The sequence below is a fragment of the Pseudorasbora parva genome, chromosome 20 (genome assembly GCF_024679245.1).
Source record: "Pseudorasbora parva isolate DD20220531a chromosome 20, ASM2467924v1, whole genome shotgun sequence".
In the NCBI taxonomy this organism is placed as follows: domain Eukaryota; kingdom Metazoa; phylum Chordata; class Actinopteri; order Cypriniformes; family Gobionidae; genus Pseudorasbora; species Pseudorasbora parva.
In genome coordinates, this window is record NC_090191.1 from 17,711,699 (window position 1) to 17,736,092 (window position 24,394).

Genomic DNA, 24,394 nt, shown 5'->3' on the forward strand with positions numbered 1-24,394 from the left:
CACATTCAATAAAGTTTGTATAGGCAAAATCCAGTGGGTACGGAAAGTATTCAGACCCCCTTAAATGTTTCACTCTGTTATATTGCATTCATTTGCTAAAATTATTTAAGTTCATTTTTTTTTTTCTCATTAATGTACACAGCACCTCATATTGGCGGAAAAAAACGATTGTTTTTGCCTATTTATTAAAACAAATAAGAAAAGATATCACATGGTCCTTAAGTATTCAGACCCTTTGCTCAGTATTTAGTAGAAGCACCCTTTTGATCTAATACAGCCATGGTGAGTCTTTTTGGGAAAGATGCAACAAGTTTTTCACACCTGGATTTGGGTGCCCTGCCATTCCTCCTTGCTGTTGCAAATCCTCTCCAGTTTTGTCAGGTTGGATATTAAGACCTCTCTTCCTCTTCGGAACACAAATTAAGATTATTATTTTTAAATCCGATGGCTCAGACAGGCCTTCATTGACACTAATGTCACATGATTAAAATGTATTTTTGATGCTTCAAGAGATTTTAATTAACTAACTGATGTCACATATGGACTACTTTGATGATGTTTTTATTCCCTTTCTGGACATGGACAGTATAGTGTGCCTACACTTGGATACGCAGTCAGACTAAATATAAAATCTCTTAAACAGTGTTCTGAAGATGAACGGAGGTCTTATGGGTGTGGAACGATATTAGGGTGAGTCATTTATGACATCAATTTCATTTTTGGGTGAACCCTTTAAGCTTTGATGGAACTATTCCAGAGGACATTGACATGTTAATGAAATGGATAATGACAGAGTGGATTTACAGAACTACATTTTTTTTAGTAAAGAAGTGGGTGCAGGAAAATGGAAATAGAAAAGCAAACTATGTGGGAGAGCATTGCTAGTTTGTGACTATATTATATTGTATCCAAAAGGTAATAGGTAATTTGATGATAATACTGTTGGCACATCATTTATAATTGAAAGGGTTTAATATAAGTATTTGGTTATGGTTATACTTCAATTGATTACAAAATAGATCTGGAAGATGATAAAACACAGGATGTGTCTAGAATGTTATCTGAGAACCAGAGAGAGTGCCATTGGGGACTGCAGTCTGGCATAGGCTTAACCCAGTTTTCCAGGAAGGCGGGGCTCAGAAAGAGAGGAAAAGCAGATGCACAAGACACAAGCCAGAGAAAAGAGAAAAAGCCCAGAGCAAGTTACAAACTTCTTTTATCCTTTCCTTGACCATGTGACAAAGACCAAATGCCTATATAGGCCTTGATCACTAACAGATCAACACATTTCTAGAATGTTGAAGAAGACTGTAGCAGTAGTTATATTCTACAATGAAATATTTGAGAGCTTTTGGACACATAGTAAATATGATAGGGAGGATTAATAATCAAGTTAACTTTAGTTCTACTAGTTTGGTAATGCTGAACAGGTTCAGTGGCTTTAGCTAAGCACATATAAGAGACAAGACATTGAACTGACATATCCCTTGTCATTACAGAATATCAGTAAACATTATTCTTACCGTGTGATTTGAATTATATATTTGAATGTTGAAAATCACCAACAATCACATTTAAATCAACAGAAACTTCTAGATTCGACATAAAATCGAATTCTTTAAGAAAGTCTGTATACTGTAGCAGGAACAAAATGTTATATTGTAATGTATATCTAATATATCTAATGTATATCTAATATTATAACAACAATATGGGGGAATAGACTAATTTAAACTATTTATCTGATTTAAGACAGGCTTCTGTCAAACTGAGTGCATTCAATTTATAATCACAAGAACAGACACAGTATCTTAGTTAGGTGATATAGTCGCTATGCATTGTAATTTATGAGCTACTAGACAACTCAAGCCAGCTAACACACAGTTAATTTGTCTGTCCAAGCTTGTCTAATTCCTGACCTGAGCACCCATTAGTCAACTACTAACATGTCAGATTTTGCAAAAAGAAGAGTGGCACCTTTCTTCAAGGGATGGAGACATCTTTCTTTAGCAGGTCAGGTATATGACAACTTAGACAACTAGCTGTTAATTTACAATAGCCTACTATTTAAGGAACATCTTTAGTTGTAGTTATTGATAAACGTGTTCCCTTAAGTTTTTTGAATAATGACATGATTTGCATTTTTGATTGAACTTTTACTTTAAAGATCACAGTTGTTTTCACTCCACACAAGGCACTCAGGATGAAAAAAAAATGATTAAGTCATACACTGTGGCTCTTCATGTGCCTGTTCAAGTGTGTACGGCATGTGTAAGCCTTTGGGCACAGAGGATGAACGGCCTCTTCCCAATATGAGTGTACATGTGCTTGCTTAATTGAGTGATAGTCACTATGATATGCAGAGAAGGGATAAAAACAAAGTCGGATGCTGTTTTGTTCTCCGAGTTCACATACCTTTTTAAAAACATCTTTAGTTGTAGTTATTGATAAACGTGTTCCCTTAAGTTAAGTTTTTTGAAAATGAATTAAAATGAATGAAAAACAATGAAATGTCCATTCAACAGATTAACAAATGTAAAAATTTCATAATGGCCTGTTTGCTTCAGCTTCTTTTCCTCTCATTGGATTCTTCATTTTTCTGCATTTAAAAATGTCTATTTTTGAATTAATTGTACATCACTGCTACCTTGAATAACTTGTATATGCAAATAGAAATTGGTCAAATATCTTGGTTTTAAATGCATTTAAGAATGACACGGCACCATTAACAATATTTTGAGATTTTTAATTCCCAATTTAAGCTGTCGACACATTTATTTAGTTTAGTATGAGGCTATAATATTCAGCCTGTTACATTAATAGTTGCATATGGAGAATGATGCTATCTTAAAAATATCTTAGAAAAACCTAAATCTAAAAGAAAAAACTAATAGTGGGCTCCAATCCTATATTTCTACAAACAAACAAAAATATCCATGGCACGAAACTGTTACATTAGTAATGCAAGAAAATATTGAAGCTGTTCTCCAAATGACTTTGTTGTAGTGAAACAACTGCAGTTCAACAGCGATTGGCAGGAAACAGAGTTGAAACATTTTAATAAAAGGGATAGTTTACCTCAACTTATTTACTCACTCTTATGTCTGTAAGTTTTGTGTGGGTAACAGATTGGAACTTCAGTTGTTATTCAGTGGTAGTTCTCACTTTCAGTAAGCTGTTGATTTGTTTTTTCTAAGACAATTATTTTACATTAACCAGATGATCTGGTTCTAGTTCTCAAAATGACTCAATGATCTGGCTGCAATAAACAGCAAAAACAAAGAAAAGGGATATTATCATTGAAAAAACCTAAATTTCAATTCATAACTCACAGAAATAAATAATATGACTTAAGAAATGGAATGGAATGCATAAGCTGTATGGACTATAATGATACTCTCCTGACTGTTTTTTAGAGCTTGAAACATGTAGTCAACTATGATGTGTTAATTGAAAAAGAGTTGTGTAAAGATTTTTTTTAAAATGTTTGTGTTCCACAGAAAACACAAAACAGTAAACGGGTTTGGGCATGGACATTAGCCATGAGGGTGAGTAAATAATGACATGATTTGCATTTTTGATTGAACTTTTACTTTAAAGATCACAGTTGTTTTCACTCCACACAAGGCACTCAGGATGAAAAAAAAATGATTAAGTCATACACTGTGGCTCTTCATGTGCCTGTTCAAGTGTGTACGGCATGTGTAAGCCTTTGGGCACAGAGGACATGGGAACGGCCTCTTCCCAATATGAGTGTACATGTGCTTGCTTAAGTCATAACGCCGGATAAATCGTTTCCCACACTGTAAGCAGCAGTGTGGACGCTCTCCGGTGTGAAAGCACATGTGTGCCGTCAGGTGACTTGAAACCACAAATTTCTTGCTGCAGATTTTACACTGATATGGCTTCTCTCCCGTATGAGAACGCAGATGTACCTGCAGGCATCCGGCAGAGACAAAACCCTTTCCACACTGATGGCAAACGTATGGCTTCTCCCCAGTGTGAATTCTAATGTGGATTTTCAAATTTCCAGACAGTGAAAACTGCTTCTCGCAGTACGGACAGATGTGCGGCCGCTCGCCGGAATGACATCTCATGTGGGATTTTAATTGGATTTTGCTGTAAAACCGCTTTCCGCATTGTGAACAAAGGAGAGGTTTCTCACCCGTGTGGTTTGAGAGGTGGGCAAGCAGGCTGCTGTTTGCTGAAAAGCACTTTCCACACTGGTCACATATATATGGCCTGAACTCTGCGTGTGTCTTCAGATGGCTTCTTAATTCGCTATCAACGTTAAATGTCAAATCACAAAAACGACACTTTCCTGGCTGCCGTTCTGGTTTAGATGGGCGGACGTCTTTTACTTTATGAGTCTTCTGGTGGATTAAACTGGCTCGATACGACCCAAAAGTCTCATTGCATTGTTTACAGGTGTAGTTCCTTTTAACAGTTGGAGTTCTGTGAGCTCGTCGGTGACTGACTAATCGTGACAGACTTGTGAACAGCCGTCCACATTCAGGGCATTTGTGTGTGGTTTTCTCTTTGTGCACTCGGTTGTGTCTGTATAGGGTTCTGAGGGATCTAAAGTGAGCTGTGCATTTGATGCACTTAAAAACTCTGGAATTGCAGCTGGTGCTCCTGTGCGACGTCAGCTGTGTCAAATCGTCAAAAACTTGCCCACACTGAAGACATTCGTGTGTCCCCGCCTGGGTGTGAATGTCCTGGTGCTTGACAAGATCAGAGCGATAGATGAAGTATTTTGTGCACTGCTGACATTTGTGTACCGTCCTGCCTGCATAGTGAAAGCCTTTAGTAGGCGAGTCAAGAGCAGGCCGCTGGAGAGGCGCAGCGGTCTGAAAAATTAAATCACCTAAAGGAAAACATGGGACAAACAAAGATAATTCAATCTAAAGATGATAAAAAGGTATAATGAGAATTCAGACAGATATTCAGAAGGGTTGTACCTCTATGAGCATCATTGGTGGATGATGGTACGCTTGGCTCTTCTGAGGTACTCCTACAAAAATAATATTACTCAAATATTACTCAAAGCAGACATTTTGACAACAGTCTGAATGTTGTGAATTTTTTGCACAAGATTTATTCTCTGAACCATCTCAAAATTGCATATGAGAAAATTGCCACCTAATGCCACCATTAGCACCAACATCAAAAAATATTTCATTTGAGTGTGATCAACAAATACAATTTCAGTGTTAATTGTACAAAATTGCCATATTGCTGATTTGAGTCCAAACCTTGGACCCCAATAACTTTCACTGTATGGACAAAAACAATTGTGCACCATTCCTTCAAGCTAAATATATACATATATATATATATATATATATATATATATATATATATATATATATATATATATATATATATATATATATATATATATATATATATATATATATATATATATATATATTTAAGTATAATCAAGTTAACTTAAATAATTGATTAGTTGGTTGTTATATAATTAATTGACCATCCTGCCCACACCTAGTACTAGTAATATGGTAACATACCGTTGTAATTGATCAGCATTTGAGTTTGTTAACTTTTCTGCATCACCGTCTCTGGAGGACTCTGATGATTCACAGCTGGAGTAAGATCGCACATCCTGGACATTTGGATCACCTGTCACAGTCTCCTTGTCCATACTATGGTGTTGGTTTGGCAGGGTTTTAGAAGAATCAAGAGGCAGTAACTTGCCATCATCATTGTGCTGGTTTATAGCGACTGAGTCGCCAACAGGCGGCAGTGACAATGATGAAACTATTCGATCCTCAACTATTGGTGGAAGAACTTTAAAATAAAAATATGAAAACAAAATTAGCTATTGATCAATTGTGCTTAAAAACTGTATTTTTCTAGTAATAGAAGGGTCTTAAACTTCATCAGGGGCTTACTTGTTTAGTCAGATACGTTTTGGTGCATCTCAATGGCCAAAACTATTTCAATAGCTATTCTCAATAGCCAAGACTATTTCAACTCAATTCGGTACCCACTGATAGGTCTGGCAAAAACAGTCCCATGGTAATTTTTGTTCGCACAGTGTAGACTGAAGACTGTTTCTAATGCGAGTTGAAGCTTTAAGCATTGCATTGTAGGCAATCATGCTGAAACAGAAGTGATTGGCAGCTTTAGTCATTAAAAAAGGAGCACTCTTTACTCACTTGCTGTATATAATCTTTCACAATTTGAATAAGTTTTATTTTTCATGCCAAGAAAATCAAAACAAAGCCTACACTACAGAGTTCTAGGAGAGAAAACCCCACATTTAAATGCAGAGTCAACCAGCTAAAATAGCCCGATATTTTATTTTATATAATAATAAAGGCTCATAATTTGGCTATATCATTTTTTTTTTTTTTTAGAGAGATATCTAAGCATCTATATGGCCGGTTGTGTGATTTATGCACATTTGTTCAAAACAGCCTGTATGGGCAGACTGTTTACATGATGAAGGCAAAAGTTTTGTATTATTTACACAACAGATGCAATCTCATGCTTGTTCTGTGAATTATTACCACGTTGGGCTGCGCACGTTTATTTTTCTTAAATGCATCAGTTCAGAATGCCTAATGTTGGTTTGATTGCTTGTGTTACATTACATGTACATTACATTGTGTTACATTTTATTTTATTACATTCAATGTAGTAGAATTAATGCAAGTGCGGTTCGGGGTAGCTAACTTTATGTCAAGCGGGTCAGGTCGGTTATGAAATTAAATTAGTGCTGCTGTAGGATAACTGGTCGGGTGTCAGGTGTTCTGTTAAGTACTGCAGGCGCAGGGCGGGTGCCGGTTTACCAAGCAGGACCCATGCATGACTCATTCAGCCATGTTAAAGAATCAGAAAACCAGAATTCTTAGTGGTATCAGATATCTCAGGTTTGTGTCAAACAAGTCTCTAGCATATCTGATTAACCAAGCAAGCCAGGTTCAACCTAAAGCATATGGAATAACACTAATATTCAAGGACTACATTTTACCATTTTTTTCCAAAGTCCCACAAACATCTGTTTGCAGCAAAGATAGCAAATTGTGTGTTTTACAAACAGAGTCCACGCATTCATCTAGCTCTCCAGGGTGACAGCTGAGCAACAACGAAAGCTGAAATGAAAGAAAATGGAAATTTAATTTCACACAAATAAAAACACAAAAAAGATGCTTTATAACAAGTATCTGGTCTGCATCATTCACATATGATAAGCATGAATCAGACCTGTTTGAAGTTTGGTACAGGCAGAAGTTGCTCCAATCTGGAGAGGAAGAAGCCAACAAGGACTTGCAGTGCTTTATCAAAGTCAGGGCCATATTCAACTGGAAATACTTCCTGAAATTAAAAAAAATATATGATTCTGAAGTCTTCATGCAAACCTATCTGAAAAACAACCATTTATTGCAACTTTCACTGCAGTTCATAGCATAGGCTGGACATCAAGAATATTGAATGTCTTTAGAACATGTTTACAATACTCTGAAATGAAAGGTGCAAGAGAACTCTTAAATGAATCCTATGAAGCTATTTATACTGGGAACAAGCATTCACCCATTGACAAACAGTTACACGTATTATAAACTAGCAATGCCATGTCATGGATTAGATTCCCAAGTTATCCTAAATGTTCTTGCATTAAAACAACATGAGATGGAGACAGTGGGGTTTTTCAGTAAGAATGAAAGTTTATTATATGAAATATTTTAATGGCACAAATATCGAGCATACGGCGCTAGGGCAGCACGATATTGAAGAAAAAATGTGTTAATGCGATATGCGACAATGTTTTTGTGTTTTACATTCTTTTTGTGAAAAGCATGCTTGAACCTACAATTTCTAAAACAACCCTACAAACGTAAGTGTCATTTTTAGTTTTAGGTTTCAGGTAGACCTACATTAGGTTTATTTAAAAACAGAAAATGAATAATCAAAATGTAAAAATAAAACACTTTAAGAATTAGTGTATATTTAATTTATAAAGTGTAATAAAGTCCTCATGAAGTCAAAATTGAATCCAGTGAGGATAGTCCACTGATGTGACAAACATTTGCCTCATGCAGTGCAACATCTTCACATAGAGTTGGTCAGGTTGTTGATTGTGGCCTGTGGAATGTTGGCCCACTCCTCTTCAATGGCTGTGTGAAGTTACAGAATATTGGCAGAAACTGGAACACGCTGTTGTGTACACCGATCCAGAGCATCTAAAACATCCTCAATGGGTGACATGTCCGGTGAGTATGCTGGCCATGAAATAACTGGGATGTGTTTAGCTTCCTTGCAACATGGGGTTGTGCTTTAACATGAGGTAATGGTCAAGGATTTATGGTTCAACAATGGGCCTCAGGATCTCGTCACCATATCTCTGTGCATTCAAAATGCCATCAATAAAATGCACCTGTGTTCGTTGTCCATAACATGATGTACAAAACTGGGATTCATCCATGAAGAGAACACCTCTCCTAAGAGCCATCAAATGTGAGCATTTGCCCACTCAAGCCGGTTACAGTGCAAAACTGCAATCAGTTTGAGACCCCGACGAGGATGACGAGCATGCAAATGAGCTTCCCTGAGATGGTTTGACCATTTGACCATTATGCAAACCGATTGTTGCAGCAGCTGTCCGGGTGGCTGGTCTCAGATGATTTTGGAGGTGAAGATGCTGGATGTGGAGTTCCTGGGCTGGTGTGCTTAAATGTGGTCTGTGGTTGTGAGGCCGGTTTGATGTACTACTAAATTCTCTAAAATGCCTTTGAAGACAGCATATTTCCTCTGTTAAGACCCATAAAAGGGTTACAACACATTACAAAGTCCAGCTCATTACAGTGTTTGCACAATAATTTTATGAAGCGACAGGAATAGTTTGTGCGAAAAAACGAAATGACAAGTTACAAAGAGATGGTCGATTTCAAAACACAGCTTCCTGAAGCCTCAGAGCTTAATGAATCAGCGTATCGATGCGGATTGCCAAAGTGATTTTAGCAGTTTGAAACGCGATTCAAATTGACATGCTGATTCATTAAGCTCCGAGGAAGCTGCAGGAAGCTGTGTTTTGAAATTGGCCTTCTCTTTATAAGTTGTCATTTCGTTGTTGTTGTTTTTTGGACACAAAAACTAATTCTTGTCACTTCATAAAATTATTGTACAACCACTGTAGTGAGATGGACTTTGTATGGGTCTTGAGAGAGGAAATGACATCGGTGTCAATGGAAGCCTTTCTGAGCCATTGGATTTCAACAAAAATATCTTCATTTGTGTTCCAAAGATGAACAAAGGTCTTACGGGCGTCGAACAAACTGAGTAATTAATGATGACAGAATTTTAATTTTTGGGTGAATGAACCCATTTAATTCACAGACAACAGCTCTGGTGGACACTCCTGTGTCCAAAACATGCCAATTGCACGCGCTCTAAAACTTGCAAAATAAAACTGCAGATTTTAGAGTGGCTTTTTATTGTGGCCAGCCTAAAGCTCCGCTGTGTAATAATCATGCCGTTTAATCAGTATCTTATGCCTAGTGATCGACCGCTATATCGATTTCCCGATATTTAAACATTTTCCCATAATCGGGTACCGGTTTTGTAATATCGGATTTGCAGACTTTTTGAGAATTGGGTACAGGCCCGCCATTAAAGGACTGCGTGCGTCTGAGGGGAGAGGAGTCAACAATGGTGTTCAAAGATAAAATAACCTGCATCCCTTAATTAATAAACTATTTAACATAACATTTGTGCATATCTCATGTGTGCATTACTAAGATGTTATGAGACACTGTAGTTATGTAGTTTAAACTTTGCGCTAAAAATAGAGACAAACTCAAGGAGTTAGTCAGGTAATCTGTCATGTCACAATAAAGAGGTAACTTTACATGAATTAAATTAAACAGCCATGAATCAGAGCATGTTTGAAATAAAAGCGCCTTAAACTTATTTCTCTCACTCTGTTTATGCTCATCTCAGTCATGTTCAACCGTTCACTCGGTTGTTGATCCAGCCTCCAGCATAGGCTAGTCACCGTATGTAACTTCAAACAAGACTTGTTTAAAACTTCTTGAATTATATAAATGTCTGCTATATAACATTTATATAGGCTAATAAACATCTAAATAATTACAGCTCTGTGAAAATGAATTATTAGGCCTATCCCCGCAAGACATGTAAGCAGAGATGATCTAGACAGACTCAAACATTAATATTTTTGATACGTACCGATATAGTCGCGGTTTTGTTTATTTGTCTGACAATGTTTGAATATTTCAGAGAATATTCACTCTTTAGTCTATTAAACACAAACCTTTTAAAACTATAGTTTAAAATAAATGATTATATTTATACTAGTGGATAGACTCAACTCTCATTTATTCATGTTCTCCATTTAAAAACATTAGACTTTGTAAATGTATTTTGCCTGTTAATATGCTGTATTTATAAATAAAAACATGAAACAGCATTAATGTTAAAGACTGCACTATATTTAAAAAATAAAAATCACTTTCAGATTATTTATTGATATAGAACAATTTATTGGAGTGAAATTGCAAAAATTAGTGTGTTTAAAAAGTTCACTTTTTGCAGTTGCTATAAGTGTAAAAAACAGAAATAACACAAATAAATAAATATCGGTTCTGTGTGTATATATATATATATATACATACATACATACATACATACATACATACATACATACATACATACATACATACATACATACATACATACATACATACATACATACATACATACATACATACATACATACATACATACATATATATATATATATATATATACATATACAGTCTTGTTCAAAATAATAGCAGTACAATGTGACTAACCAGAATAATCAAGGTTTTTAGTATATTTTTTATTGCTACGTGGCAAACAAGTTACCAGTAGGTTCAGTAGATTGTCAGAAAACAAACAAGACACAGCATTCATGATATGCACGCTCTTAAGGCTGTGCAATTGGGCAATTAGTTGAAAGGGGTGTGTTCAAAAAAATAGCAGTGTCTACCTTTGACTGTACAAACTCAAAACTATTTTGTACAAACATTTTTTTTTTTCTGGGATTTAGCAATCCTGTGAATCACTAAACTAATATTTAGTTGTATGACCACAGTTTTTTAAAACTGCTTGACATCTGTGTGGCATGGAGTCAACCAACTTGTGGCACCTCTCAGCTGTTATTCCACTCCATGATTCTTTAACAACATTCCACAATTCATTCACATTTCTTGGTTTTGCTTCAGAAACAGCATTTTTGATATCACCCCACAAGTTCTCAATTGGATTAACGTCTGGAGATTGGGCTGGCCACTCCATAACATTAATTTTGTTGGTTTGGAACCAAGACTTTGCCCGTTTACTAGTGTGTTTTGGGTCATTGTCTTGTTGAAACAACCGTTTCAAGGGCATGTCCTCTTCAGCATAGGGCAACATGACCTCTTCAAGTATTTTAACATATGCAAACTGATCCATGATCCCTGGTATGCGATAAATAGGCCCAACACCATAGTAGGAGAAACATGCCCATATCATGATGCTTGCACCTCCATGCTTCACTGTCTTCACTGTGTACTGTGGCTTGAATTCAGAGTTTGGGGGTCGTCTCACAAACTGCCTGTGGCCCTTGGACCCAAAAAGAACAATTTTACTCTCATCAGTCCACAAAATGTTCCTCCATTTCTCTTTAGGCCAGTTGATGTGCTCTTTGGCAAATTGTAACCTCTTCTGCACATGCCTTTTTTTTAACAGAGGGACTTTGCGGGGGATTCTTGAAAATAGATTAGCTTCACACAGACGTCTTCTAACTGTCACAGTACTTACAGGTAACTCCAGACTGTCTTTGATCATCCTGGAGCTGATCATTGGCTGAGCCTTTGCCATTCTGGTTATTCTTCTATCCATTTTGATGGTTGTCTTCCGTTTTCTTCCACGTCTCTCTGGTTATGCTCTCCATTTTAAGGCATTGGAGATCATTTTAGCTGAACAGCCTATCATTTTTTGCACCTCTTTATAGGTTTTCCCCTCTCTAATCAACTTTTTAACAATGAACAATGTCTTGAACGACCCATTTTCCTCAGCTTTCAAATGCATGTTCAACAAGTGTTGGCTTCATCCTTAAATAGGGGCCACCTGATTCACACCTGTTTCTTCACAAAATTGATGACCTCAGTGATTGAATGCCACACTGCTATTTTTTTGAACACACCCCTTTCAACTAATTGCCCAATTGCACAGCCTTAAGAGCGTGCATATCATGAATGCTGGGTCTTGTTTGTTTTCTGACAATCTACTGAACCTACTGGTAACTTGTTTGCCACGTAGCAATAAAAAATATACTAAAAACCTTGATTATTCTGGTTAGTCACATTGTACTGCTATTATTTTGAACAAGACTGTATATATATATGTTATCCGCACAAGCATGCAAATAATAGATAATAAAAAATTTTAAAAAAACAATATCAGTTGATCACTAATGCCACACCTGTAAGGTGGATGAAGTTGTGATGTTTATCTCTGCAAAGGAAAAGTTCTCAATAACACAGATTTAGACAGATTTGTGTGCAATATTTGAGAGAAATAGGCCTTTTGCGTACATGTCTTAGATTTTTGAGTTCAGCTCATGAAAAATGGGGGGGGGAACAAAAGTGTTGCGTTTATAGTTTTGTTCAGTGTACTTTGAATGGGTCCTATTCAGTGTTGAGGGTGTAACTCATTACAAGTAACTCAAGTGATGTAATCAGATTACTTTTTTTAACTAGTTAAGTAATGCTTTACTTTTAAAATGTACAACAAAATATCACAAGTAACACAAGTAACTGTGTTTTCCCATTTATTGACTGACAGCTTTCTTGTCCCAATAATGTAATACCCAAAATTGTAAGCATGGAGTCGTTGTGTGTAAAATATGGTTATTGTAATTCTAAGCTAAATGTGAGCATGCATTTACTAATCTCATTTGCACAAAAATAAAAACAATTAAGTACTCCTCAAAATTAATAAAATCTGTGAAATGCAAACCTCGCATTCTTTCATTGACCGATGTATGACTTGCTGATGGCCTTTAATGATTCAGTTAAACCATACGCAAAAATTACATTCGATTTTGTGGTTTTACTGGCGAAGTAAACGCTACCTGAGGCTTTTGGTGTGAAAGGGTCTTTACATTTGCTCAAAAATAGAACTTTTTTGTTATACACATTTCCCAGGTGAAAAAAAGTAACGCAAAAGTAATGCAACGCATTACTTAACGCATTACTTAGTTACTTTTCTAAAAACAAGTAAGTAACGCAATTAGTTAATTTTTTAAGGGAGTAACACGCAACCCTTTTCAAAGTAACTTTCCCCAACACTGGTCCTATTATAGTTTTCCACTTTTTCAACTTTAGCTAGTCTGTAATGTAGCTGTTTGAGCATAAAAAAGACAGTTACAAAGCTCAAAATCCACTACAAAGGGAGATATTTAATTTAACAGAATCCACTTTCCAAGAGGTGCAATTAATGACTCATTTGTGCTACAACACGATTTTTCCAGATAAAATGCTACTCATTTAAATATACCATTTATTGCATATTTCATGTGTGGGGATTGAGGCCTGATCAAGATGCATTAGAGAAGATGTGCAAAAGAGACAATGTTTTATCCACAACGTTTCCAAAATTTGTGTGACCTTCTTAAAGCAGCACTAGGTAACTTTTGCTCTCGGGGTCCCCCTACAGTTGGAAAAAAATATTGTCCTCTACTATTGTTGTAAACTCCGTCATCATTACTTCAGGGGATGCATGCATTTGTTGACATGACAACCATGATAGCCGACCCATGCATCACTACTCTGAACACTACAGGAGTTCACATGCAGTTGTTCTGCTTGCGTCGCGTGTGAAGCGTCTTCATCCCAGGTACAGTGGCATATGTTTCAGCATGTCATATGAATATAACTTCATGGGTTTTATTTTTTTCAAACGCCAAATGATCGCAATGCTCACATTTACAAGCCAGTGCCATTATAGTAGCCTAGTCTATTGGTTACGGTTTAACAGAATCTATATGATACTTCAATTCAATGTTTGAGTGGTAGGTAATAACCATAGCAAGCATGACAGCCAAGTCAGCATCGGTCAGGCACCTCTTTTTCAGCTCAAGCCAACGAGCAAACGCTGGCCCAATGTTGATCCTCGTCCTGCCTTTAATCCGATCACTTTTTCGTTTCCTCTTTTTGCTTTCCTCCAACAAAACCTTTGCTTTCTTATTTTACTGTGCTGCTTCGGACACGAGTATAACATCCGATAAACCAACGACAGTTGGGTTCGCACGTCTGAATTTAAGGAAGTGAGGGTGGTGGTGGAAGTGACGTATATGCCGTAAAGCAGTCGAATTTTGTAGTTCTTTTTGTTCTCAGGTTACTACCCAAAACCCGAAGTGTAAAAGTATGATAAAAAAAAGGATACAGACCCCGTCAGGCTATGGCAGACGTGTCATTCAACCTACTGTAAGTTGATGTATCATCACCAGAGTCTTGAAAATATATTATGAAGGTTGAAAAGTTACCTAGTGCTGATTTAAGGTTGACGAGATTGGTTAAATTGATTTTATACACAGTTTCTGAACATTTATTTCTGTGCTGATTTCTACACAAATCAGCACAACTGAAAGGCATACTTTTGGGGAATATTCTGTTTTTTGGGTTGCTAACATAAAGGATTAGTTATCTTCAAAATAAAAATTTCCTGATATTTTACACATCACCACCTCAATCAAGATGTTCATATCTTTTTTCAGTCGAAAAGTTTGAAGAAAACATTCCAGGATTTTTCCTTCACATAATGGACTTCTATGGTAACCAACGGGGTTAAAGACCAACTCAGTGAAGTTTCAAAGGGCTCTGTATGATCCCAGATGAGGAATAGAATCTTATCTAGTGAAACAATGTAATTTTCAAAACAAACCAATTTTTTTATTTTTTTTTATTTGAAATACTTTTTAACCTAAATTGCTCATCTTGTGCTTATCCTCAAAAACCTTTGGGTCTTTCTTTCTTCATTTGAAAAGAAATTAAGACAAACACCATAGATGAGATGGGGGTCAGTAAAATATCAGGACATTTTCATTTTGAAGTGAACTAACCCTTTAACGAAGGTGTTGATGTATTCAAATCTTCAAGCAGAAGGAACTGGATGAATATTCTGAATAATACCAATTCACAATTTGACTTGAAATCAGGCCTGAGCGACATGGCAAAACTATTTTTTTTAAATCTCAATAAAATGTTTAATGTTCAGTTGATATCGATAATTATAACCAATTAACTACACTAGTTTTTTTTCTTCATTCTGTCAGCTGATGGTTTACTAATTTGACTGTACGACATATTTGATGAGAACTAAACTGAGACAATGACATGGACAATGACATCAGTTCTCTACAGAGCTGCTGACTACAAACTGAACTCATTTCATAATTGATAAATCAGTTCAGTTCAAGAACTGTGGAAAGATCAACACAGAACTGACTTTAGATAAACAATGACACACTTTTCTTTTTAGAGCTGATTTACAGCAGAATCATTCCCTGTTTGCATTATTGAATCATTATGTTTCTGTTTATCCCTGTAAAGCTGCTTCGAAACAATATGTATTCAATAAAGCTTTATATAAATAAGTGACATGACTTGATAAACAGTAGCCGCATTATTACCCTTTAAATTGTGCAAATTGAAATTGCAAATTGTCAAAACGCAATTTCGCGCAAAACGGCCATATATTGCAAAAAACTTTTTACGCTCTCATGAGGTGGTTTTTCAGGCAATTCGAAAAAGGAAATGTTCACAAAAGTGCAATGGAAACAGATTTTCCGCATTTACAGGTTACCTGTTGTGGTGGCATTGCCTATTTTTCCACTCAATTATGTCGTAATAATGAGATCTTATGTCGTTAAAACACCATATATTTTCTCCTAATAAGGACAGTGGCGTAATTTTAACCTAGTAATGACGGACAACGGTGCAGCCACAAATATCATAACCATCTATAGGCCTACTGTAATTAAGACGTATATTCAAGAAATGTATTAAAAGGTGCCCTAGAATGATTTGAAGCAATATGTTAAATTGTTCTCTGATATCTACATAGAGGGTATGTGGCTTATTTAGGGGCAAAAATTGTCCAGATACAGTTTTACAGGTCCATTTACAACCCTATAAATTGCCCCTAGGATGTAATGCTCTGTTTTTGCCTTATTTGGAAGAGTCATGAATATTAATGTTGAGCTCCGCTCTGATTGGCTTATTTCAAAATCTCACAGCAGTTCAGCTGTTCAGCGAATCAGCTCGTGAGTCCTTACCATCCTGACAGAACACAGACTGACTGAATGACACTAACCAAATCTCAAATGGAGATAAAATGCAGCCTACTTGTTTATTGGTGTTTTCAGATCATCTGCGCACGAGAAAGAGCTTGCATGCTTGCGGTTGCCAGATAGCAGTAATTAAATCACCCAAACAGAGCTTTTCTGTGAAAAGAAACCCATATACTATCCAGCGTTTTACCTAAACATGTCCAATCTGGCAACCATATGCATGCAAGCTAAACATGCAATATCGTTGATGACAAAAGACAAGTCTAAAATGTAGGCTGAATGACACTAAGCAGAACATCTCAAATGGAGATTGCTGAAATGCAGCTTACTTGTTTATTGTTGAAAACAATTAATTGCACCTCTACTACTGCATCTTGCGTCATCTAGACAATGCGGTCTCTCTAAGAAACTTTCAATTTAAATCAGAAATTGTTTAAACAGCTTGCCCCTTTCTTCAGTTTAAGATGCTGAGCGAAGCTTGCTTGAAATGGGCCGAACAAACGAACGATTTTGAAATAAATTGTTGTGGTATACGATTATAATAAACCTCAACCATGACTGTTGACATGTGAAAAGTTCAGACGTCCCTTGCACAGCCTGAACATGACGTGTGTCCATGAGAGTTGTCGTTTTTGCCATCCTCCGTTGCAAACTGCAGTCCCAGTTACCGTCAGTTCCGCCTGACAATGAACATGTTTGGACAGATGCAAATGTTGCAAATAAATTATCCCCAACGCTTGCATCACGGTTGGGTTTATGTTGAGAAGCACTTATTTTTCCCTGGTGTTCACGAGATTTACATATGAAGGAGGAGGCAATGGTGTTTGAGACTCACAGCATGTGATGTCCATGAACTCTTATTATTTCACTATGGTAAGGTTAATTAAATTTTTCATTCTAGGGCACCTTTAAAACAGAAATACACTATAGGTTCTGCCTTACATAAAGGCCTATACGCTATAGGTTCAGCCTTACATTCCTCTGTCCTAAAAACAGCCTGATGATTTCCTTCTTCTATGAAGTCCCTCCTTCAGAAAGGCATAACGAGTTCTGATTAGGTTAGCGCTTCCTGTGTTGTGATTGGACAGCAGCTTAGCGCACTTTGCCCGGAAAGGTCCCGCCTCTTACCATAACGGGGAGATGCAAGCGCTGAATGCGCGCTCTTCTCCACATGGGAGAGCAATGAGACCACGCCCCCTATTTTGCGTGTTCTTGTGGGCGGAGGGCTTAGTCAACAAACGGTTCTAGTGATGTCATTACATCCCTGCACTTCCTGCTGTAGTACAAACCGGCCGTTCGCTGTAGGCTTTGAAAGGAAACTTCTGTTAAATAAAATATCTCGTTTGGAATTGAACTTTGAGCTAAAAATTATACCCGTTATAATTTTACAGGTATTATTTATGCTCTAACAGCAACATTACACACTGACTAAAGTTTGAAAGATGGAATCGCGAAGAACGGGACCTTTAATATACAGGTAATTAGTTGATGAAACATTTATCAAAATTACATACAATTTATATAAAACTAAATTAATTTGAAATACATTCTAGAAAATAAAACTCGAAGTGGTCAAAATCATGTGTGACCCCAAGTCTCAACATATGAAATTAAAATAATATAGGCTAATATTTAGGCCTAAATAGTTTATTAGCTAGGTTATGTTTTCTTTAAAGGGATAGTTCACCCAAAAATTAATTGTCATCATTTAATCACCCTAAAGTTGTTCCAAACCTGTATGACTTTCTTTGTTCTGCTGAACACAAAATATATTTTAAAGAATGTTTGCAACAAAGCAGAGAGAAACAACCATTCACTACCATAGTGTTTTTTGCCCTACTATGATAGTGAATGGTTGTTCTCTCTGCTTTGTTACAAACATTCTTCCAAATATCTTTTTTTGTGTTCAGCAGAACAAAGAAACTCATACAGGTTTAGAACAACTTGAAGTTAAGTAAATGATGACAGAATTTTCACTTTTGGGTGAACTATCACTTTAACCCACAGCTGACAAAGGTGAATTTTTTTTTTCCTCTTTAAGACAGCAGAAACAACTCCCAATACTCCGTAATTTTTAGCCATACAGAGAAGTTCAAAACATAATAAAATAAAATGTCTACTTTTATTTGTGTACACTAATTTTTTTTTTTTTTAAAGTCAGTGGACTCGGGGAATGGATTTTGCATGCATTCAAGCGCTGTCTTTATTTCAAAAATGTATTTTGTTTATTAAACGCAAAGTTTTTTGTTTCAAAAGCATTTCTAAATTCAGTTCATATTTCTAACAAACAAAATTTCAGGCCAAAATAATAAGTTAAAGTGGTACAAAAATAATAAACTGAGTTACGACCATGCAAATTCAAACATTTTGCTCTTCTCTATTTGTGACAATACGTCACAATAACCTGGCGTGCGTAAATGTCGATCATTATTTACAGATGGCGCAGTTTGTTTTGACAGAAGACATGAAACATAGAAACACAGAATTTGAAACACAGAAATTCCACATTATCATGAAGACCTTGAAGCAGATCTGAGGGGAAAACGCCCTATAAGGGTCTTTCCTTGCCATTAATGCTTGGATAACACACACATCTCCCATTAAAAATAATGGCTAGTACGGTGGAATGGATATACAAACCTACCAACATAGGTGGCATAATTTTTGGAATTACATATTGCGAGAGGAAAATAATAAGTTTCAGTCACATAACTGTGGTAAATGGAAACGCTGTCATTTCACAATAGTTTATCGACATTTTGAAAATATCGCAAAAGATTTGCGCTAATCTGTAACGGAAACGCGGCTAATGACACAAGTCACAGAGAGGAATATTAGGCTGCTGTCTAGGGCTGCAGCTATGGATTCTTTTTGTAATCGATTAATCTACCACTTAATCGATCGATTAATCATATTATAATTACATTTTTCTTTATTAAAGAGCAATAAGAGACAATAAGATGGGTATCTTAAAATTAACATCTAATTTGTTTTCTTTTTAGAAAAATAAAGTTTTATTGCTGAAATTGCATACATTAATAACTGTGAAACTAAAATAATTTAAAGCATACAATTGCCATATTATTAGGGGTGTAACGATACGCGTATTCGTATTGAACCGTTCGGTACGAGGCTTTCGGTTCGGTACGCGGTACGCATTATGTACCGAACGGTTCTTGGACTAATTAATTAGATTTGGAAAATAAAAAAGTGTGTGAAATATAATAATATGCGTTCAACAAGGTAGCCCAATAACCAAAACGACATAACAGGCAATGCCCCTGACACCGCCGAAGTGAAAGAAAAAAAAAAACACCAAATATGTTAGACTGCTCAGTCAGGTGCTCGCTTACTCAGTAGGCTACGCGCTGAATGCTCGTGGCAAAATGGCAATTGCGTTTAACAAACCAGAAATAGAAGATCCTCCAATAACCAACAGGTCTGGTGTTTGGGTGAACTTTGGATTCTTGGTAAGCTATGATGGTGTTGGCAAGATTGATGGATTAAAAAACAACGGTATGTCGCATTTGCTGATGGTACAGCAGCGGGAATAATTCATGTCATGTCAATCAAAGCCGACAACAATACGATCTTGTTGTCTTTACGCCGACAACAAGACGATAAAAAGGAGAAACAGCCACAAACTATCCCACAAACTATCCCCGCAGCATTTAGACAGACATTTCCAACTTATTCAAATGGCAAAAGACATCACCGCAGCGAGTGGTCCATTTATAGCCGCGGATATGAGACCCAACGCCCGTTTCACACATACTCCGTCTGCAGTGCGCGTGCGGTGCGTATTTTTTTCCGTACCCATGTTAACGGATGACAGCTTTCAAACTGCACGCCGTTGCTGTCCGTCAGTCCGTTCCAGGTGCGGTGCGTCTGCAGCAGTGCGGCGGATCGTTTTCGTACCGAGTCTATTTTTTGCTGCGCTGCGTTGCTGCATTAAAGTGATAGAACATTGTTCGCATTAAAATAAACATGTACTGACGCGAAAATCTAGTAATTTCACCAAAGATGCATCTCATTTAAAATATACTCTTGTTTCAAAGTCAACACATGGCTTTTTTTTTCTCAAGTAAAGCAACAAAACGACACCTTACCTGGCATTTAGGTTAAAAAAAAAGTGCCATAATGGATAGCACTCGTACTTTCTTGGAGGTGAAAAGCAAAGTTCTTTTTGGCCTGCAGGATTTCTTTTAAAAGGGTGTAAAAACGAAAGTAAAGAGAGTCGGCTGTTTTGAATAGACTATTGTAAGTTTCTAATTTAAAATGTTTGTGATTTAAGGCTATAAACTATGTTTAAATGTTTTGCCACTTGTGTGAGCTAAATCTAAAGTATATAAATATGAATAAATGAATTTAATAAAATGTTGTTTAAATGTAGTAGGCTACGTAACCTGACTTCTATTAAAGAGTAAACAAAGAAAATTGGAATTCTGACGAGGCATGTTCAGTAAAAACTTTTGGATTTTAAATAAAAAAAAATTAATAAAGGCTGTGTTTGTGATATGCAACAGCAGATCAGTTGCGGACATCAAACGCAGCATATGTAAAGCACTACAGGGTGTGGGGCTCCTGCAACGCACACGCAACGCAACACGCACCGCATGTAAAGAGCTAATGTCTTATTCCTGTAACTACATAGAAGATGGGTAAAATCATACAACAACAAAAAAATCATACTTTGTTAGTTTTAATAAAATAATAATAAAAAAGGTAATATCTGCCAATTTTTTCTTTTTGCTGTATCTAAAACATACCGAACCGTACCGAACCGAACCGTGACACCAGTGTATCGTATCGAACCGAACCGTGAATTTTGTGAACCGTTACACCCCTACATATTATATAAAACTATTTCAAATTACTTTAAAAAGGTAAACCTAGTTCAATCTAAAACTAAACCTACAACCAATAAATCTAAATAATGGTAATATAAATAACAATAATGCACTATGCTATCGTCACATATTAGCTACACTGAAGTAGGTTGCTTAACAAAAAACGTATATGGCGAAATTACATTTACATAAACCAGGGTCGACAACCTATACATCACACAGCGGAATAACCGCTAGAACGTGATCAAACGCGAGATATGTTTAATTCAGGTAAAGTACATCACACATGCAGATCTTTTGAGCTAATCACTCATCATTGTAACACAGCTTGTTTTAAATTAGTAACTATAAATATGATTAAAGTGTGATATTTCAATTAAGCAAATCAATGAAAGCACGCAGCTCTGAAAACACAAGTGCTGCTCATGCAGCGTGCCTTACAGCTTGTTCTGATGTTTGTTGTGCCTAGCATTGAGAACATCTAATGGTGCATTTCGAAGATATTATCAAGTAGGATATAGTCTCATTAAAGATTTCACACACATCACAATGACGGTGATCCATGTGCAAAGCTGCAAACTCCATCGTGTTCATGTGTTTGGAGTTGCTCGTATCTCCTCAGCTGACGCGTGTACTCCAGCAAATGAAACTTAAATGTTCAGCGTCGCATCCTGAAGCTCAACACAGTTGTCTTCATTTAAAAACAGCGATACTAAATGATATTACCAGTGCTGATGCCCGCTCTCTCTCTCTCACGCATTGTCTTTGATCTCGACATGAGCTGAAAACGAAAGTTGAAGAACGACACGCATTTATTGCTTTTTAGCGTGAAATGAGAGTTCCACGTCTTTATTAAAATCAACATATTAACGATTTCTCTCATCCACCTGCAATTTTTGGGATGTTAATACAACTGAACCGCGGATATAACCACAATCCGCTCATACTCTGATTCCTTACACAAAAAATGTCTTTCTGCAACATCTGTGTGAAGTTAAATGGACTAAGCGAAGCGTCGAGGCAGATGATTTTGCCTCGAGGATTGTTTTTGATTCAATTAACTCGAGTTAATCAAATCAAAAAAATTACTGCCCTAAAATTAAAAGCGCTACTGCTGTCCCTTTAAGACTGAATGCATAGATCCAATATACTGTTATGTGCGTTTACTTTTACTACGTACATTTAGGGCTGGACAATAATTCAATATCAATATATATCGCGATATAATTTTTTTCAATAAGGGTGATATGATTTTTAAACATTTCCGATATTTCGATATGACTGACGTTCAGGGCACATGCCATCAGAAAGAGCAGAACACGATTGGCTTCTTGCGTGATGACGTACACCACGGACACGCCAGTGCTCAGCAGCAGTAGTAGGCTGATAGATCCAACACAGCACGTTTTAGCTACAAAAAGAGTTTCCCTGACCGCAACACAAATGTGACTGAACGAGCTTCCACATGTAAGGAGAAATAAATAGTTGATAAGAGAAGAAAGACTAACTTTCTTTAGTGGCGTGGAAGTGGTTCGTTTATCTAAAGCACTATTCGCACGGGATTAGTATTATCTACGGACCTCTGTGATTTAGAAATTACTCCCCCACATCTGAGTTTTGCGTGGCGCATTCGCACGGGATAAGCAAAGCCTGTGATTTTACTCGAATTTACTGACTTCTCCCGGATATGATGTCAAGTCTTCGTTATAGATAGCTGTACGAAATCATAAACAGACATTAATATCTTTTTGATTATTTTACAGTAGCCTAATAAATAAATATAATTTCGTTCAGTTAGTGAACAGACGCCATGAACTGAGCTTAGACCTCGGCAGGAATCAGATTTCATTTATCACAAATGAGAAGCTGACAATATACGGCAGAAGATTCAGTTTCAAAACTAAAAGCGCCTATTTAAACAAGATTGTCATTGTACTATACTGTTCTGTTATGTTTTTCATTAAGAACAGTATTGATGTTAATATTAAACACACCATTCAATCAGATTACTCTCAAATTGATACTCATTCTAAAGTGAAAGTATAATCCGTGTGGGCGCGGCTGCACGGGAATGACTGAACGGTGCGCATTATGAATGCAGACTTTATTCTTCGTGAAAGATAAAGATAGAAATGCTCACAGGAAGAAAAAAATCTTGCAAAAAGTATATTCAATCCGCCTAATCCTGGCCAAATCACAGAGATGTCGATTCGCATGGGACTAATGTTATCACAGGACCTCGGTGTTTGGCGAAATATGGTAGGAAGGCTAATTTGCGGGGGAGTTTTTACTTTACAAATTACAGACATGGCCGACTCGCACGGGATTAAGATCACAGACATTCTCTGCAATTATTACAAATCACCAGAGGTCCCCAGATAATACGAGTCCCGTGCGAATGGGGCTTAAAGGGGTACTTCAGCGCTGGGAAGATGAATCTGTATTCAAACTGAGTCATCAATGCAGTAGAAATGTGAAATTATTTTTGAATTTGGTGTCTTCTAGACTGAGAAAAGACAGAAAATGTATTTTTGTCCCATGGGGATGAAAGACTACAATTCCCAGAATGCTTCACTGCCCTGTGAGGCCATTCCCAACGCCACCAACTTGATTACAGTGACTCAGTTAGAGGAGACACTACAATTAAAAACTGAACGTGTGTGTTCAATATAATGAGTGAGTCACCGCGCGAGTATCACAGCACTGAGCACTAACTGCACGAGTGATGAGAGCTGAGGTAAATCGCGACTACACTCGCGGCATACATTCACAACGCGAGTTCAGTCTGGCGCGTTTCAGTTTATGCCTTTACAAGCTTAACTTTCATAGAAATTAATTTGAGAAGTTAAAAGACTTACATTGCTCAACATAGCTCCGTTTAAATGAGTTCCTGTAGCTGCCAGCTGATCTCTCCCTGTCAGCTGAGTGTTATCGCCCATCCCCCATGCGCGGATTCAAAACATGCGGAAATGGCTCCCTCTGCTGGCTGTAGTCTTTAGCCTTTGGGCAAACATTCCTCCTATGATGCAAAAATCGTCAATTTGCATCATAGGAGGAATTTTTCCAGAAATAAAATGCATAAATCTCTTGTCTCAGGGAGATATGAGGGGGAAAAGCACAATAATTTGAATATACTCCAGGGTTTCTACTGATACAAAGCCATATGCTAATCGCT

The 24,394-nt window shown here is 36.8% G+C and overlaps 1 protein-coding gene across 2 annotated transcripts in view; it reads right to left on the reverse strand.

The window, feature by feature from the left end:
* Window positions 1-2,730: 2,730 nt before the first annotated feature.
* The window catches only part of zgc:171422 (uncharacterized protein LOC100001353 homolog), a 55,197-nt gene continuing 33,533 nt past the window's right edge, over window positions 2,731-24,394 (reverse strand). For both annotated transcript variants that reach the window (XM_067427359.1, XM_067427358.1), the window contains 5 exons: window positions 7,237-7,347; window positions 7,004-7,124; window positions 5,535-5,814; window positions 4,962-5,014; window positions 2,731-4,867 (listed from right to left, as the gene is read on the reverse strand). In XM_067427359.1, the coding sequence (XP_067283460.1) occupies window positions 3,657-4,867; window positions 4,962-5,014; window positions 5,535-5,814; window positions 7,004-7,124; window positions 7,237-7,347 (1,776 nt within the window). In that variant the 3' untranslated portion in view covers window positions 2,731-3,656. The remainder of the gene's footprint in view (window positions 4,868-4,961; window positions 5,015-5,534; window positions 5,815-7,003; window positions 7,125-7,236; window positions 7,348-24,394) is intronic.